This window comes from Aptenodytes patagonicus, chromosome 2 (genome assembly GCF_965638725.1).
Source record: "Aptenodytes patagonicus chromosome 2, bAptPat1.pri.cur, whole genome shotgun sequence".
Classification (NCBI taxonomy): domain Eukaryota; kingdom Metazoa; phylum Chordata; class Aves; order Sphenisciformes; family Spheniscidae; genus Aptenodytes; species Aptenodytes patagonicus.
Genome location: NC_134950.1, coordinates 99,859,949 through 99,876,753, shown reverse-complemented (window position 1 = coordinate 99,876,753; position 16,805 = coordinate 99,859,949). Strand labels below are relative to the sequence as shown.

At 44.5% G+C, this 16,805-nt stretch overlaps 1 protein-coding gene across 5 annotated transcripts in view; it reads right to left on the bottom strand.

Annotated features, from left to right (window-relative positions):
* Positions 1-16,805, bottom strand: part of PHACTR1 (phosphatase and actin regulator 1) — a 362,855-nt gene that overhangs the window by 304,954 nt on the left and 41,096 nt on the right. For all 5 annotated transcript variants that reach the window (XM_076330546.1, XM_076330544.1, XM_076330547.1 and 2 more), the window contains 2 exons: positions 5,169-5,315; positions 3,256-3,402 (listed from right to left, as the gene is read on the bottom strand). In XM_076330546.1, coding sequence (XP_076186661.1) covers positions 3,256-3,402; positions 5,169-5,315 — 294 coding nt within the window. The remainder of the gene's footprint in view (positions 1-3,255; positions 3,403-5,168; positions 5,316-16,805) is intronic.

Sequence of the window (16,805 nt, the reverse complement as noted above, 5' to 3'; positions counted from 1 at the left end):
GGATATTTTGGAATATCAAACACAGCAGAACTGTTTGAGTTCTGCTCAATCGAAAGAGAAGGGCAGGTAGAAGTTGCACTGTTAATCGCTTATCAGCTGTGGGTTTTTTACAAACCAGACCAAGTCTGTGCTATACCCAAATTGTATAATTGACTCTGCATATGCAATCTCTCAGTTGTTCAACAATACAGATAACAGCAGTAATGGTATAATTATAACTTACAGCTGAAGTAGATAAAAACCTGCTAGTTCTTAACTAGTGGTTGTAATTAAGAGTGGAGAAGAGCAGTATTCACTGCATCTGCTTATGTTTGATTAATAAAAGTGGATTTTAAGTTCCAATACAGCAAAGCAGCTGCAGGCTGCATCCCAGCCCTGACCGTGTCCTGACAGAAGACAATGACTGGGGAACGCAGCTCGACTTGCAGCAGCTGTAAGAAAAAGAGCTCTGTAAGCAGTGGTTGAGCAGCAGCTGTAGATATGGAACGCACTCAATGGAAAGCAAGCGATAAGCACGTAAGGAAGAGGTTATTTCCTGCGCTCCAAGCGTCACTTTAGTTTCGGCTGCATCAATGGGTTGAGGAAACGGCATTACTTCCTTTCTACCACCTTCCCCCCGCACAGGCAAAGAAATACACATACCCTTGTGCACACACGTGCACTGCCAGCCCACGGACAGCCAGGGGGAACAAGGCAAGGTGGGACATGCGGCTTCCACCCCCTGCGGAGCGGCCAGCGACCGCGGCGAGCCCGGTGCGCGCCGGCCGGCGCTTCAGCACCAGGGGCGGCGGACAGCGCCCGCGCGCTCCCCGGGCGGCCGGCCCGCCCCCCCGCCCCGCCGCAGGGCGGCGTCAGCGGCGAGGCAGGCGGCCGGGCCCCTCCGCCCGCCGGGCGGGCAGCGCCCCCGGGGCACGGAGAGCGGCCTGGCACCCGCCGTGGCACGTCAGTGACATCACCAGCAACGAAACTGCGTGTGAAAACCAGGTAAGCTTAGAAACGGGGTTTTTTTTCCCCCACGCGTACCCCAAAAAAAAAAGAATTCAAGAACATTGCACCTCGTAAATAATAAGTTTCGAAAGCAAACCCCGCGTCACGCAGCATTATCGAGTACGAGCAAAAGTGGCTAAACAAATTTCCTAACAGCCGTTTCCTTGGATTACGGAGTTCTCAAACCCAGGCTACTCGGTTTGTGCTTTCTGAGGAAACAGAAGAGTAAAACCAACAGCTCAGAAATGAAGTGGGTACCAGTGGCACGTTTCAGTTGCTTTTCGGCTCGCTCACTCAATACTGGTTGCTAAGCAATTTCTTTTTTTTTTAAAGCTCAAAACTACTCACTGCCAGATTGATTAATGAAAACACACACTTGCACTACTTACAACGTTTTTCATTTATATTTCTTGATACACCAGTACTGTTTCTTTTAATTATTTCTTTTAAAGGAATTCCATTCCCAGGTTTGAAAGTAAAGGCATAAATTAAAGAGAGCAGGGGAGAGGGGAGGAACAGAAAGAAGCTAAGTGTAATTATCAATTTTTTCAGCGGATTGCAGGAGAGAGGTACCTAGAGACTTGCGCATCCTCTGGGACCTGTAGTAAAGACAGCATGTCTAGCTCAGCATAGAGATGTGAGGCCCCAGGTGACCTGAAGGTGCCTTGCTCTTAACTGGTTTATCTACTTATAACTACATGACCTAACATTACCTGTGACAGCACAAGTCAATGCAGGGTTATTTCAGCAGTCAAAGAACCATACACAGCCTCTTTTTATTTACACCTTACGCACAGTGATGCTCTTTCCATTTTCACTTCCAGTTCTTTAGAGCTGAAACCTGGCATCTGGCACTGTCTTCCAGCCTGTGTCCTGAAATGCCACCCAACTTACCTATGGCTTGGCAATTTTTAAGAAGTCACGGTCAGAAAGAAATAATGACCCACCGTACAATGTAACCAACCATTCCGTCAATGGTAAAACCAAACTGCGTATTAGCCATTACCAAGGGTGTAATTACAGCAGGGATAACGGGAGGGGGAGGGAAATCCATTCCATCCCCAAATGCAGGAGAAAACGCATCTCTGCCATCTCCAACTTTCTGCCAGCTGAAAGGGCGGGGAGGAGGGATGGGGGAGACTGCAGTATGGCAAGCAGCAACTCTGAGGCAGCTCTCTTCCCTTTACAGCTGGCAGTGAGCTGACAGGCTCAGCATCAAAGACGGTCGGGTCATTTTGTGTGCTGCTGCTGGGACATGAGGGAGGCTGCAGCAGAGCTTCCTGGCTACAGATCCTCCCTCACACCCCCTCCACGGACAGAGGAAGTCTGGTTTGGTGCAGGGAACCAACAGAAAGAACTTTCTTTTCCTTTGTTTTTGAGAGCAAGTAACCACTGGTGTAGTTTACTGTTGACAGAGCCCATAAGGAAAGAAAAGGTCAGGGAAGAAGGGAAAACCACAGGCCTAGTAGGAAAGAAATAGGATAGTCACCATGTGCAGGATGAACTGAAGGGAACAGCCGAAATCTCAAGGGAGCCATGAGGAAGAGGTGGCAGAGAGGAAGGAGCAGCAGTGGAGAGAGAAGGGGGACAGAAAGGTCAGGTAGAGACTTGCAGGAGGCTCATCCAGATAACGGGCAGGAGGAGGTGAATGTGGGGAGCTGGAGGTGTGTTGGTAGAAAGCATCAGGCTGTACACCCATTGAGAGTCACAAAAAGCAACGCTGAGACAACAGGGGACCTCATGAGACTGAGAAAAAGTGGACAAGGCAGGCGCAAGCTTCCCTGCACTTTTTTGAGGCACCAACCCATCAGGGGAAGAAGGCAAAGAGTGAGAGGGGGAGAGACTTGCAAAACTCCAAGGGCAGCGTCTCCAGGAGGGATGCCAGAAGAACCTGGCAAGGAGGGACAGACCAAAAGTCTTGTGGGGAAGTGGCACCATGCTCTGCGGGGTGAGAGGATGGCGCGTTGGGAGAGGGGAGGCTTTTAAGGGGCCGAACAGAGAAGGGAAGCCGGCACCCGGCGGGGCGGGTGAGAGGTGCGGGGGTAAGGGGAGCCGGTCAGCGGGCCAGGGCCGGAGGAGGCCGGGGAGGTACGAAGAAGCGGGCGCCAGGGCAGGGCGGCGGCACCCGGGGAGCCCGCCGGCGCTGGCGGGGGAGGAGGCCGCGGCGCCGGGGGCGGCCCCTTCCTTCCCTGCCTCCCCCGCCGCCGGGGCAGCCGCCGCCGGTCCACGGGCGGCCGTCCCCCCGCGCCGTGCTGGGCCGTCTCTCACCTGTCTCGAGGTTGAAGGAGATGCGGGCCTCAGCGAGGTAGGGGGTGTCGCTCTTGGAGCGGACGCGGCGGATGGGTCTGCGGTCGATGTCCTCCTCGGAAGATGCCGCCATTAATGTGGGCACGGTGAGCAGCGTGGTCCGGCGAGCTGGCGAGGGCGAGTGGCGGCGCGGTGCGGGGCGGCCGGGCAAGGAGGGGGCGGAGGGGGCGGGCGGGGAGGGAGGGAGGGAGGGAGGGAGGGAGGGAGAGAGGCGCGGGGAGGGGGAGGGGAGGACGGGGAAGGAGAGAGGGAAAGGGAGAAAGGAGCGGAGGGAGGGAGGGAGAGAGACAAGGAAAACCCGTCAAGGATCTACGGACGGGAGCGGCCCCGGCGGCCCTGACCGCTGCCCCTGACCGCCGGCAGCGCCTCCGCCGGCCGAGTCCCGCCCGCCCCGCCCGCGGCCGCTCGCCTCAGGGCGGCGACCTTCGCTCCGGGGGGGGACGGAGCGGTGTTCCCCCCCCGGTCCTGCCTGCCCCCCTGCCCAGTGGAGGCCCGGGCCAGGGTCCCGGCTGAGGTGGTTTCCCGCCCCCAGGGGAGGATCCCGGCTGAGGTGACTCCCGCCCCGCGCCAAGCATCTCGGCCTGGCTGAGATGCCACACGCAGCCGTGGGCCTAGCTGGCCGAGATGCTACCCCGCAGCAGGCCTGGCACCTCCCGGCCCAGTCTTGGGCACCCTGAACTGCTCTCTTCTAGCTTAGGGGTCCCAAAATTCAAAGCACGGCTGGATCGAGACTTGGTGTGAAGTCTAAGGGCTCATCCCTTCACCTCCTTCTCCTCTTTCCTTGGGCAAACCCATTAAGTAAACCAGAATGGTGCACCAGGCCAAGCACTTTAAAATGCCAAGGGGACTGAGGAGCCTGCGCTCAATGTTTAAAACTGACCGTCACTTAAAGCTTGGGACTCGTATTCATAAGTCACTTTGGCAGGTCTTTGAAAAAAATGTGACTGCATTCTCCAGCTGCAAACTGGGGACAATGTTTTGCTGCTTCTCCCCTATTCTGTCTTTTCTATTTAGTAATCAGCTCTTTATGTAGATGTTATTTCTTACCCTGTGGTTGTAGGCTGCCTGCCATGTTAGGGCTCCAATTTCGGTTGGGACCTCTAGGTGTTAGTGTAATAGAAATAATTAAAAATGCTATTTTAAAAAAAAATCTGGGTAGCACAAAAGTACTACATAAAGTGAGAGTTAAACAGTTAAAATATGTGCCAGGGAGTGTACTAGTTCATCCCATTTAATTCAGATTTTTTAAAGAAAATCCAGTCTGCTTCAAGTCACTAAGTTGTCAGTACTTCCAAAATCTTTTATTTTGGTCAACCTCAATGAGAAAAAGGACCAGGGAATGCCAGGGCTTAGTAACTCTGAAGACAGTGATAGTAACATTAGTTGGTCTGAATTTTGGGGGACAGCTTTCTTACTCATTCCTGCAGAATCAAGAGTTTTCCGTTACACATTTGCCAATTAAACCTACAGAGGTTTTGGGGTGTGCTGGATGTTATTCCATGGTTGTAATGTTGGGTTTAGCTGAAGTCTGCTGTTAGCTCTAAACCCTTTGTAAACATTCATAAGACCTCTCATGTTTCTGGATGCCTGGAGTGGATAAGATATAAATACATATTGTTTGCAAAGCCATTCTCTTTTGCTCTGATCTCACTGTCTCACCCTAGCTAAAACAGGGGAAAATCTTTAGTTAGGACTTGCAGGAGAATTTTTAAAAGGATCCCTGTTCATATGTATGCAGGTGCTTGTAGTTAGACAGCCACGACATCCTTGGATGTCTGGTGAACCACCATACCACTTGGAAATGAGGAGGTACCATCTGGTCCATCTGCATCTCAAAAGAAGTCTTTAATTGTTTGGGGAGGGGGTGGTCTTACCATTATCAAGGTTGAAGCAGATCCTAGCTTCTTCCAAGTAAGGGGTGTCACTCTTAGACCGGAGTCTTCTGATGGGTCGTCGGTCTATGTCATCCTCAGAAGACGCTGTCATCAGAGTGGGCACGGTGAGAAGAGTTGCCCGACGAGCTGATAAGAAAGGACAAATGAAGAGGAGAATAGCGGGAGGAAGGAGGAATGGAAGGAGGAGGAAGAGAGAGAAAGAGAAAAAGAAAAAAAGAGAAGAGAAAGAAAATCACTCAATGGAAAAGAGGATCTGTAGCAGCTAGTAGAAGAGGCTGTTTGCTGTAAGGTCCCTGCCTCACATTCTGTAGAATTTAAGGGCTGCACTGAATGATGCCGAAAAGAGAAAAGATTGCTGTGTTGTGTGCCCCAAAGGCACGGGTTATAGCTCTGTTCCTGCTACAGATTACTTGTTCAAAGTTCCTAGTTTTGCCACTTAAACCACTCTTTTCACAACTTCTCAATAGTTGCAATCTCTCTTTTTCTGAATACTGTTTTTGAGGCTGTGATGCCTGAGTAATGGAAGTATTTAAGTGTTCGCTTAGTTTGCAGTAATCAGTGGCAGCTGTGCTTGGGACACATGACGTGATGCCTACAGCAACTATTCCAAAACTCAGTTTCTTGTTGTCTTGACTTGGGCACTCAAAATTAACAGCTACTTTTTGCTCCTGATCACTTTATGTCTTAGTTACTTAGTTGTGAAACAGGGAGAATTATCATTTTCTTTCAGTAGGGATTTCATGAAGATATAAATTCATTAATATTTGTAAAGTATTCATATACTTTAGTGAAGCACCGATGAAAAGCCCATGAGGAAATTAAGATTTCTATCTTCTGAACAGGGTTTAAATGGCTTGGGGCCATGCCTTCAAGGAGGAGAAAGCAAAATATTTAATACTGGCTCATTAAGTGAGCACTGCCCACTCCATGCACTGACGAAGCAAATGGTAGAATAAAAAAATCTACCGTGTCATCATGCAATTAGAAACTGTACTATAATACATATGTATAAGGAGACCGAATTAATGTTGCAGAGGCAACCTTCATTCTGGCATTGCCTAAGTATTTAGCACTTGACCTTACAGCCTTGATAATGCCCCTTTAACGTAGGTGTTTTTTTATGTGAAATGTAATTATGAGTGGCTGTTGAATGCTTTGGGTGCTGAGCCTATAAATTACAAATCACAAACAGAAGAGCCTCTATAAATATATCCGCCTCAATTCTCTCTCTGAGTAGATAAAGATTATCACAAATGCTAGATGGGATCTGGCTGATCACTGAAAGCGTGAGCACCATGCACAAGTACATTCTCAGTGTGTTTCTTTCCCCTCCACCTCATATATAGCTGGAAAGATAATTTCAGCTTGAAAGCCTGTCCTTACCCTTAGTGTGGGACTATTTACATTAACTTTCATGTGGGACCCCGTACGAGCCTAGGAGCCTAAGTCCTGGATGTTTCTTGCTCTTTGGGCATTATCTGGCATAACAGTCTTTATCTTAGGGCTTTTGTAAGCCACCACACTTCAAATAACTAATAATGAACTATATTTTCCTGCTGGGACTGGAAAGCATGACTGATAGTGACTAAGAGCATATTCTGCAGCCTGCTAACTGTGATTCTTTCTTTTAAAAGTTTTTTAGAGTTCCAAATAATACCTGTCAATCAGAAACCTTCAGATGCCTAAAACCTGACTTAGGTGTTAGGTATGATAGCATATAATTACTATGAGTTAGCAAAAGCTGTCACGCTCTATTTTTCAATTTGCAGCATTATGTAGTTTACTAAACAAGGAAATCTGCGCTGCTGGAGGTAGCGGTTATTTGTGGTCTAACTTACTTGTTTCCTGGTTTTAAATAGATTTCTTTCAAGTTTTTACTCATTTCTAACCTAGCATTTAAATTTGAAGTAAAAGCAAAGGGCAAGAGTTGAAATTGATTTAATGGGGTCAACTATTCAGATTAAGCTAAAGTAAACACTGCAACTAGACTGTGAACTATTACTCCCTTGTAATAGGGATGTACGGTAATGAAGATAAAAGAGAATGGAAAATTTCTGCTATGGAGAATTTTGTGTACTGCAGCTTCAAATTAACACTTAAGGAAGATTTATCTATATATAAAGTCAGCATTATAAAAATCATCTCATAAAACAACCATGTAAAAGACTTGTCGTTTAAAACTGGCATGATCTAGCTGTAGTTAAAGTCAATGAAAGGGCACCTGTGCATTTCAGGGCTGGCTGGATCACAGCACAGGAATCTATTTGAAAAAAAAAAAAACCATCAAACTGCAGATACATTTATGGTAAACAGAGAATAAGAGTGGGCTTTTCTATATAATTGTTTATAAATCATTTTTACCTTTTGGGTCAAAATACTGGGATCTGGCTTGTATTCATTTTGACTAGAGGTAGGTGGATGCTGGAAAATGTTTCCTGGAGTAATCATTATACATTACTTTGACAAGCATGATTATCTCTCCTTTGTGTATATTACCAAAAGGAGTTTTCAAGAATGACTGGAAATTTTAAGTAAACATTGGAAAAATTTCAGAGGAAGCTAATAAGTATTAAAACATTTTGCAGTAAAAACCTAAGATCAATTCTTACGCAGCCACGGAACTGGAAAGTATAGCTGATCACATTCTGATATCCATACAGTGACACTGAAAATTTATGCATGCTGTGAATACAAGCACACACTCTTTTCCTAACTGTAATCCATAGCACTCCTTATTACGAGAATGACTTGCCATATATTTTTCAGTAAAGCTGTCAACATTTGTCCGGTGTGACCATTGGGTCCATCACAGATAACCCACCAGTATCTCCAGCTTCAGCTGCTCTCCACAAACCAGCTCAGTCTCTGGGACACATTTTTAGGAGATGGTTTTTCAGGAAAATTAGAAAGTGTCCTCTTGAAGGTCTTGAAGTAAAGGAATGACATTACGATAGACGTTAAGGGGCCCACTTACGCTGCAAATGGATTTGAAACCAGTGTCCGAAAACTCATTTTAAGCAGCCACTCTAACAGCACACAGAAGGCAAATCAGTCATTTTGGTTAAATTCTTTCATTCTGTTTGCATTGTTCCTCATAGGGTTATGCCACGATCGGCACATTGTGGCAACATCTTGGCTGGTATTTGTTAGAAAGGGAAAAGGTTGCTCATGGAGGAAAAATACCTTAAAAATAGAAATGCCATAATGTATGTAATGACACCTTAGAACTGATTATATAGAATCTCACATTTGTTGTCTCAAAATATTGTATGTTACTGAAGTACGACACAAGTATGCGTTTGGGAGAAGGGAATGTGAAATACATAAATTATTATATTGCATGTTCAGAGGCATTTTGAACATATATTCTCAATATATTTAGTTACATCTACAGGTGATCCAATTTTTGAATGCTGTTTGAAATTACTGAAAACATGAGGGATGGTTTGCAAAGAATTTTTGATGGCTTCCATTAAAACACATTTCCACATATTTTAATAAAAATATTAGTACTGATTTTTGTTTGCCAAGAACTAGCTTTATGTTTTGAAGAGTTAGAATACCGATATTTTTAAGACTTGTGTTTTTTAGAAAAATTTGGGACATTTATAATCAGAAAACTTTCAGAGGTGAAAAGCCGTCCTCCTAAAACTTAGTCAGAGAAAACGTGAAATACTCGTCTAGATTTTTCCATTCACTTTTATCAATCAACTTTTATTAAAATGTCTTTAAAATATCTCATTGGTGATACAAATACCCTGGTAATTTTTGGCTCAATACCATCTTCATCTAGAAACCCTAGTTTGCATAGCAGATTCTTACCTCGAAATGGCAAAAACTTTTGAGACCTGATGATTTTAATCTTAGTAAAAGCGAAGTACTAAAATGTTTCTGCTAGAGGTGTCTAGATCTAGATGCATTGGAAAGGGTATGTTTCTGACACATATAATCACAAGCAACTTCAGATGATGTGGAAATAGCCATAAAGGAATACTGTTTGACATCAGAAATCTTTAAGACTTTTTTGAGGAACGCCTCATTTCTTAGGGCAGATTTTGAACAACTTTGTAGAATACCTATGAACATATTTTAATTGCAGTGCTGCTGTTGCTGATTGAGTAGGATTCTTTCTCGCTACTTTTTTTTTCGTTGCAGAAACATATGAGCTTCTTATTCCGTTCTCTTCCTTCATGCTTCTGTGGGAAGGGCTCACCGTGGCCTAACGTGTAGATAATGCACACAGAAATGTATTTTTGGCTAAATGTAAGCTTTAAAAACATTAGTTCAGGTATATTTTGATGCATCTGGAACATGATACTCCATCTGTGCTAAAAAAATATTAGATTCTTCTTTAAAGACAGACCAAGCAATGGGTCCAAGTGGATTTACCATGAAAAAAAATCTTTTGGTCTGATTTAATGCCACTTCACTTTTGTCTTGTTTTAAATGCAACTGATAAAGAACAACATTTGAAGGATTAGAGATGGGAAATGGGGTATGACTGGCAGGAGGGGAAGAGAGTAGAACAAGCGTGCAAGCACTGGAGAGGACATAATTTGTCATTTATGAAGAATGATTTATAGACTTGTGTCTCCTGGATAAACACAGAAGCACATGCATATGGATTGCTCCGTGTCTCTAAAGCAAAGCTGTTGAGATCTTTGACACTGGTTTGATGGACATCAGTAATCTGAAAGTACTTAGATACATAGTATTCAAACACAGGCCTGAGGGTTGCAAACAATAGTACACACGCGAAAGGATATCCACTTCTATGCACATGCTCGTTATGCTGATTTGTGCTATTTGGGTATATGTATGCGCAATATGCCTAACTAGCATTTTTTGTACATTTTAGAGGAAACATGCTTGTTCCTCTGCTGTTGTGTCCATAGGCTTCAGAAAACAGACTATTAAAAATAAATAAATAAATAAAACAGCTAATTATTATTAAATGGGGGCAAGTAGAGGTTTGGTTATTTAAAATTAATTTTTAATAGAAAAAATTAGATTTAGTTTTCAGAATAAAATTTTTTCATGTGTGACCCGTGCATAGGTTTTCTAAAGTTTTCCGTATTTAGAGGTATAGAGAACTGGATCTCAAACATCCTAGTTTTATTCAGATATGCTGCTGAGAATTAGAAAATCCTTATTTCTTCTGACTTTAATTTGGCTGACTGGATATTGAAATAAATGAACAAAAAGTAGCTGAAGTACAGTTACTGCAACTCATCGTGAGCTATTTTTATACAATCGGTGAAGCTAGGCTACCTGACTCTGCAAGCCAGAGACTCCAATCATGGCACTCAGTTGCCTGTTCCTAAATTCTCAATAATGGGGATATGCCAGAACAGGAGGTGGGAAAGGGGAAAAAAAAACATTTAAAAAGGATGAGGAAAAGGTTGGTGTTGATCAGTTACTTCCTAGGATTTAAAGGGAGGGAAATTACATTAGGAATGCACATTTGCTGTTACTAATTCTTCAGTTATTAATGATATTAGTCTAAGAACTAGTGACATCACATGAATAAAAAAAGAAAAAGACCTGCAAAATAACATAACTTTGAAAAGATGTTAGTCTATAGGATGGATTAATCATAAAATTTTGGTGGATTGAGTATCCTAATGTTACTTTACACAAGGAATATCTGCAGTGGAATCATTCCGGATTAGGATCTGGGGATACTGCAGCAATACGCTTTTGTAAAATACTGGACATAATTTAATATGCAAAAGCAGAAGGGAAGTAGCACTGAGTAGTCAGCAGTGATTAAAGTCAAACATCTAGAATGAGTCAGCACTGTATCAAGTAAAATAAATGAGCAAAAGTGAAGCACAGTGAAATAAATATATTGTGGAGACAGAGTGCGAGAGGAAAATGTGGAATAAAAACTATACCTGGGATTATTTTATTAAACCTGGAAAACTGATCAAGAAGAAGGATTTCCTGAAATCTTTTGAGCAGTCATCCCCTGTGTGTCTATACAATCTTGTGCACCCGTTATCCCTTGGCCGTATGCGCTATATTTTTATTTCCATATTTTTTCTACTTTACATTTTTTGTTGACTCCTTACATTCATCAAGTAGATTACAGGAATGTTGCAACCAGTAAAAGCGTACCTGATATAAGTGGGTCTGTAAATTATTTATAGATAGAAAAGATAGTTTAAGATAAGCCTTCAAGAGAGTTTTGTTCAGTTATTTAAATATGCACAGGGTATCCTGCCAAATGGACTGGCAAGCAACTTCAAGGTATGTAGGAGCATCTTGGAAATACTCAATTAATGCAGTTAATTTTAAGCTGCGTGCCCCCTGCTGGTGCGAAAGGAGATAAGACTGCAAAAGTGGATGCACAGGTCTCCAGGAAATTAGAAACGATTTTATAGTTGAGTCAGAAGTCGCCTGAGAGCAGAACCTGGACTCCCAGCAGGCACCGGAGGGTCTGACTGTAGCGCAAAGGTGGACTCAGAATGGCATCCTGACCGCACGATATCTAGCCTGTCCCGTCTGGTTGTGGTGTGGGGTTGCTGGAGGCACCAAGAGAGGGGGTGAGTCTTAGGACCCCTTTCATCGGACTCATGGCTGCAGAAAAGTGCTACGCGCAGTCTGCGATGGGCAACTCTCCTTTTATGGTGGTACCTAAAGCCTTCATTTATAATGTACTGGGCAGAAGTCATTCTTCCCTCTTAGAGTTCATTCAGGGTGCTCCACCCCCCTGTATACAATGGAAGGGAGAGGTTCCTCATTTCTTAATCCTGAACAAGCCTAGGTGAGAGCCAGGTACCAATGGCCAGGGCCCTGCGTACACTCCCTGCACACAGTGTAGTTGGCTATGCTCAAGGCAGGCTCTCTGACATGGCACAGCTGTTGGAGAGAACGGCTTGAGAATCCCTGACCAGCTTTGGAGCTGTTTGAGAAAGCAGCAAGAAGCCTCAACAGCTGCTTCCTCCCTTCTTTTGGGAGCTATGTTTACACTGAGGCCGTTGCCCACTTGCTGAGCAAGGCTGCTGCTGTGCCGGTGGCTGGCTACGTTCCTCAGTGATCCACATCCAGACTGCTGACTTGATGTCCTGCTTGGCCTCATACCTGCCTCATCACCATGGTCTTGTCTGATGATCTGGACTCTTGGCTGAACCTAGTGACCATCACTGGACCTGCCCTGCTCGTGTGCTGCTTTACCTCTCGTAGGCGAGGCCGCTGCCTCTGCCCATCTTGCTGACTCTTGGCTCACTTTGCCTTATGAAGCAGCCTGCTTCTGCTGCTCCTCAGCGCCAGCCTGCTCAGCTCTGTCAAATAGGAGGTCTTTCTTTGCATGCCCCAAAGCATAACTTCTTTCAAGCAGAACTTCAAGATCAAAGCTGATGTCTCTCCAAAATAGGCTACAGTCAAGACGGGATCTGCACATTTACAGCTTTGGATTACAACTTGACCTGTTTTGGAGAAGTTACTCCCTTTCCTGAATTAGGTCCTGTCTGTCAATGCATGATTCCTCTATGCAAACAAATGCCATTAGCACAGGAATCTTTCACTCAAGTTAGCTGCCTAGGTTTTCATAATCAGTAGAGAGAATAAGGTAAAATTTATATTATCCCAAGGAAGATGTAAGATTAGGCGAACCCTGCTCTTAAAATGACTGTTTCTCTCCACTGATACATGCCAGACTAATCAGAAGTCTTAGGTGGGAACATCTTCACTGAGGGCACCTAAGGGATAAGTAAGCTGAATCCTATTTCAGGCCCCATGATATACTTTCAGCCCTCATGGCTGAAAGCCATGGTAGATTTGTATTTAGAATACATTCACATCCAAGAATGACTAGTATCTTCCACACACTTCAAAGGGAAAAGACTTTTTTGAAAATTAAAGTCCAGCTCCATGCTTAGGTTTCAGATTCAGACTTTCCTAGGGCAAGGGGCTGGATCCAGGAGATCACAGTCCCTTCTTTCCTGCTTCTGATTTGCAGATGCGTCACCAGGCATTACGCACTTGGCAAGGACACCCCCCGTCTCCTAGATCCCAGCATACGGCCACAGAAGAGACAGTCAGGGAGGGCTGCAAGGCTTAGGATATTTCTGGCTTGTATCTGAACACTACAGCCAGCTGGCTTCATTTACCAGGTTTCTAAATCTAGATAATCCTACTGGCAGATCCAGCTTTTGTGACTTTTCCATCCCTCCTGCTTCACTTTCCTTGGAGGAAACAGGGAACAGCTGTTTGAACAGCCGATGCAGCCCGAATGGCCAAACATCCTCTGTTCTGCACTCAGCCCACAGAGTGAGGTGATGGCGCCTTCCGCAGAAAGAGAGGATGGGAGAGGAGGCAGCTGATAAGGTAACACCTCTCTCCTCCTACCCTGCAGCAGCAAAGGCAGTTCTGCAGCTTTCTGCAGGAGTAGGGATGAGGTGTGGGCGTTAGCGCAGGCAGCAAGGGATAGAGAACTGGTTAGTTGCTGGGGGCCAAAACCCTGTTTCAGTTTGCTGAGGTCAGAGCATCCTGCTTTCGACTACACAAGACCTGAGGTCAGCTGGGATTTGATATCATCTACTAGCAATGCCGTCATAGCTTTTTGAGTTCCTTCCCAACATTTTGTAGTCCTATTCCTTCCCTTCTCTTCCACCCACAAGGAGTGGGTACAGATGAGAATGAGTGCCTTGCAGCTGTCATTTGTAACACTGTCATATCATTAATGTGAAAACATTGGAATGGAGTTTTTTTCTTGATCTGGAGGATCAAAGGATTAAAAGGCAGAAACCTTCAAATCTCACAGAAAGAGTAAGTGGGTCATAAACCCCCATTCTACAGTCTGCAAACAGAGCATTTTATAATGCAATAACTAATAATATAACTGAAGTAATAATAATACATATAATGTGTTCTGATATTGTTTCTCATTAAATGGCAGAATACTGTAGTCTTCTTTCACTCGTCTGTCATAATGCGGTTTTAATGCATATACACGTGCTGTTTGATAGCATGATTTGCTAATAGCATCATGTTATTATATTAACATCAAATAGTTACTTGCGATCCCATTAGATAGATCTGGTGACAATGCTTTCTTGCAGACCTATTCAGTTCCAAACTAGCTACTTGAGCTATGCTATTTATGGTGGATGGGTGCCTCACATTCAGTGTATTTTTTTTGGTTTTTCAGAAAGTTATAGCTAACGCAGTTTAACTGTTTCTCAGAAGGCGGATAAGGAAAGGAATATGTTATTTTTGCCCATGTTTGGAGAAATCATGCCATTATCTCATACTGAAATGCCTGTTCTGTGGAAGACAGCTTTAATATTTGGCACAAGGATGACAGGAGTTATCAGAGCTGTACAGGCAGCATCAATGCACACTTGATAGGGTTGAGTTCCTTGTTGTGTACAGGGGGTAAGACAGCTCAGAGGAAGGGGATGCCACCATCAAGAAGTTTGGGGCTAAGTATGGTGATAAAGGCATTTGCTACAGGAAACCTGGATGATGAAACTCTTCCAGAGGTTTATCATTTGGCCTGCTGAAGCCATCTCTGTCATCTCAGAGATGCTCAGTGCTACCTCAGACAGTGAAAGCCTCCTGAAGCTTCCCTCTGCACAGGCCACATTTGGTCTCTCGCACCTATTGCTAGCGGGATTGTCCATCCATCCTTCCCCTCAAGCACGTCTCCTGTTGCCAGGGGGCTGCTGTGTTGCAGCACTTGAGAATGCAGAGCAGAAGCGTTGTCACTTCTGTGCTTAGAGCGATTTCCCTGCTGGCACCCAGCTTATTGGAAAGCAGCTTGACCTCAAACACAGAGAGGTGAAGAGAGGGGAGAGTACTAGAGTTTGGGGAAGAGGTCTCACAGGCGTGTGAGGTAAGAGATGTGAAGGACAGGAGCTGGGAAAAATGCAGTAAAAGGAGCAAAGAGAAAGCTAAAAAGTTGAAATGGACAGAGCGTAAGTGCAGCATGGCTCTTATATCAATGTACCATTTCCAGTTGTGGAGCTAATTAGCCTCTGTACTAGCTACACTGTGGTGCACAGTGGAAGCATGTCTTTGGCGTCTTTCATAAAATGTTCACAAGCACAGGGACAAAAAATCCCCAAGTCTTAGTGCTGGTTCCTACTTGTTTTGGCCAAGGGATAGAAGCCCGCATGACACATCTAAAGGTCAACCCCCTGCTGATGACTTTTGTATCAAGGAATACAGTTCTGCATGATGGATTTTTTTTTCCTCATTTTGCATTTTAAAAAAAGCAAAATAGCATTAAAACAAAGAATCAACCAGCTGCTAAGGTTAAAATTTCAGCCATGCGTCTAACTAATCAGTACAAGCATTTCTATATGTGCTAACAATATAATTTCTCCAAGTATGGGTAAGATAATGGTTTTTTCCCTTGCCTTCTTGGAAGTACTTACAGGGAAGGTTGCCTGTGCAACCCTTATTAGTCACCTTGTGCACATTACTGTAATAGACTTTCATTGCATGAATACATATTCCTTCCTCCATAGTCCCCTCTGTACCTTGCAGTGCACAGGGATGCTGTTAATAAATTGCTATAGCTTGTAAAGCAGTAAAGTTGTAGATTCCTGAATTTTAGTTTCTGTGGAACAGAAAGGGGTTTGTTCTCATAGGGACATTGAAGAACTTATTTTAATATTACTTCTGTAGCAATGCTCAGATGTCCGTTGCATTTTAGAGATGGAGAAGAAGCCAGCAAAATCAGTCATTGCCCTCAGCCGATTTTTTCCCTGATTTTGAGGTGCTTAGCATTTGCTTCTGTTGTGCAATGCAGAAGGCTGTGTTGTGACGAGAAAGGTTTTCTGTGACTCGTACAGATGAAAATGTATCACAACAACTGGGGCAGCAGCTGGGCAATGCGGCATGTGTTAGGCAGCAGCACCTCAGCTGAGCCAAAGGTTAAAGGTGGCACTGACCCCTGTGTATCCTGGGACGGTGGCATCCCCTGGGTGGATTAGGTCTTGCTGTGGGAGGATGGCCTCCAGAGGGGAGGCAGAACTCTTGTTGGCTGGACTTTGAATTTGATTAGCAACTGATGAAATTAATGGTGAAAAAAAGCTCGATCGCGTTTTCAGAAAACAGGCAGTATGTAAAAACGAAAAAGGCTGATAGAGCTACTTGGTTCTTACAGTTTTCTTCAATTTAATATGGTGTTTAAAGAAGAAAAAAAACCTGCTCTCTGAAATTGCAAGTTTTCTTCAAAAATAGAGCTGGTGAGAAAAATGTGAATTTTTGATACCAAAAATATCATCTATGTCGTGAACAAGTCTCAACTACGTTACAGCAAAGAAACCTGATTACTCTTTCCCTCTCTCACACTGCTGCTGCTCTGTGGGCGCCAGCATTTCACAGGGAAGGATGCAGACCAGCGAGAGCCTGCTGTTTGCCTACAGTGTGCTGGACTGCCTCAGGGCTTTCCCAAACCAGTTATTCCTGCAGCACTGAATAACACCACATTATGGTCCTGACAGCATCGATAAGCAAGGAGGAAGGGGAAGGACACCACAGGCTTGCACAGCAAGCAGTGGGCCATTGCTCTCCCCTCTGACTTGTCCATTTGGGTTCTGCAACACCAGAGTCTGGATCTTAGCAGTTCCTTTTGCTCCTGCTGCGCACCCAACAGCTCTC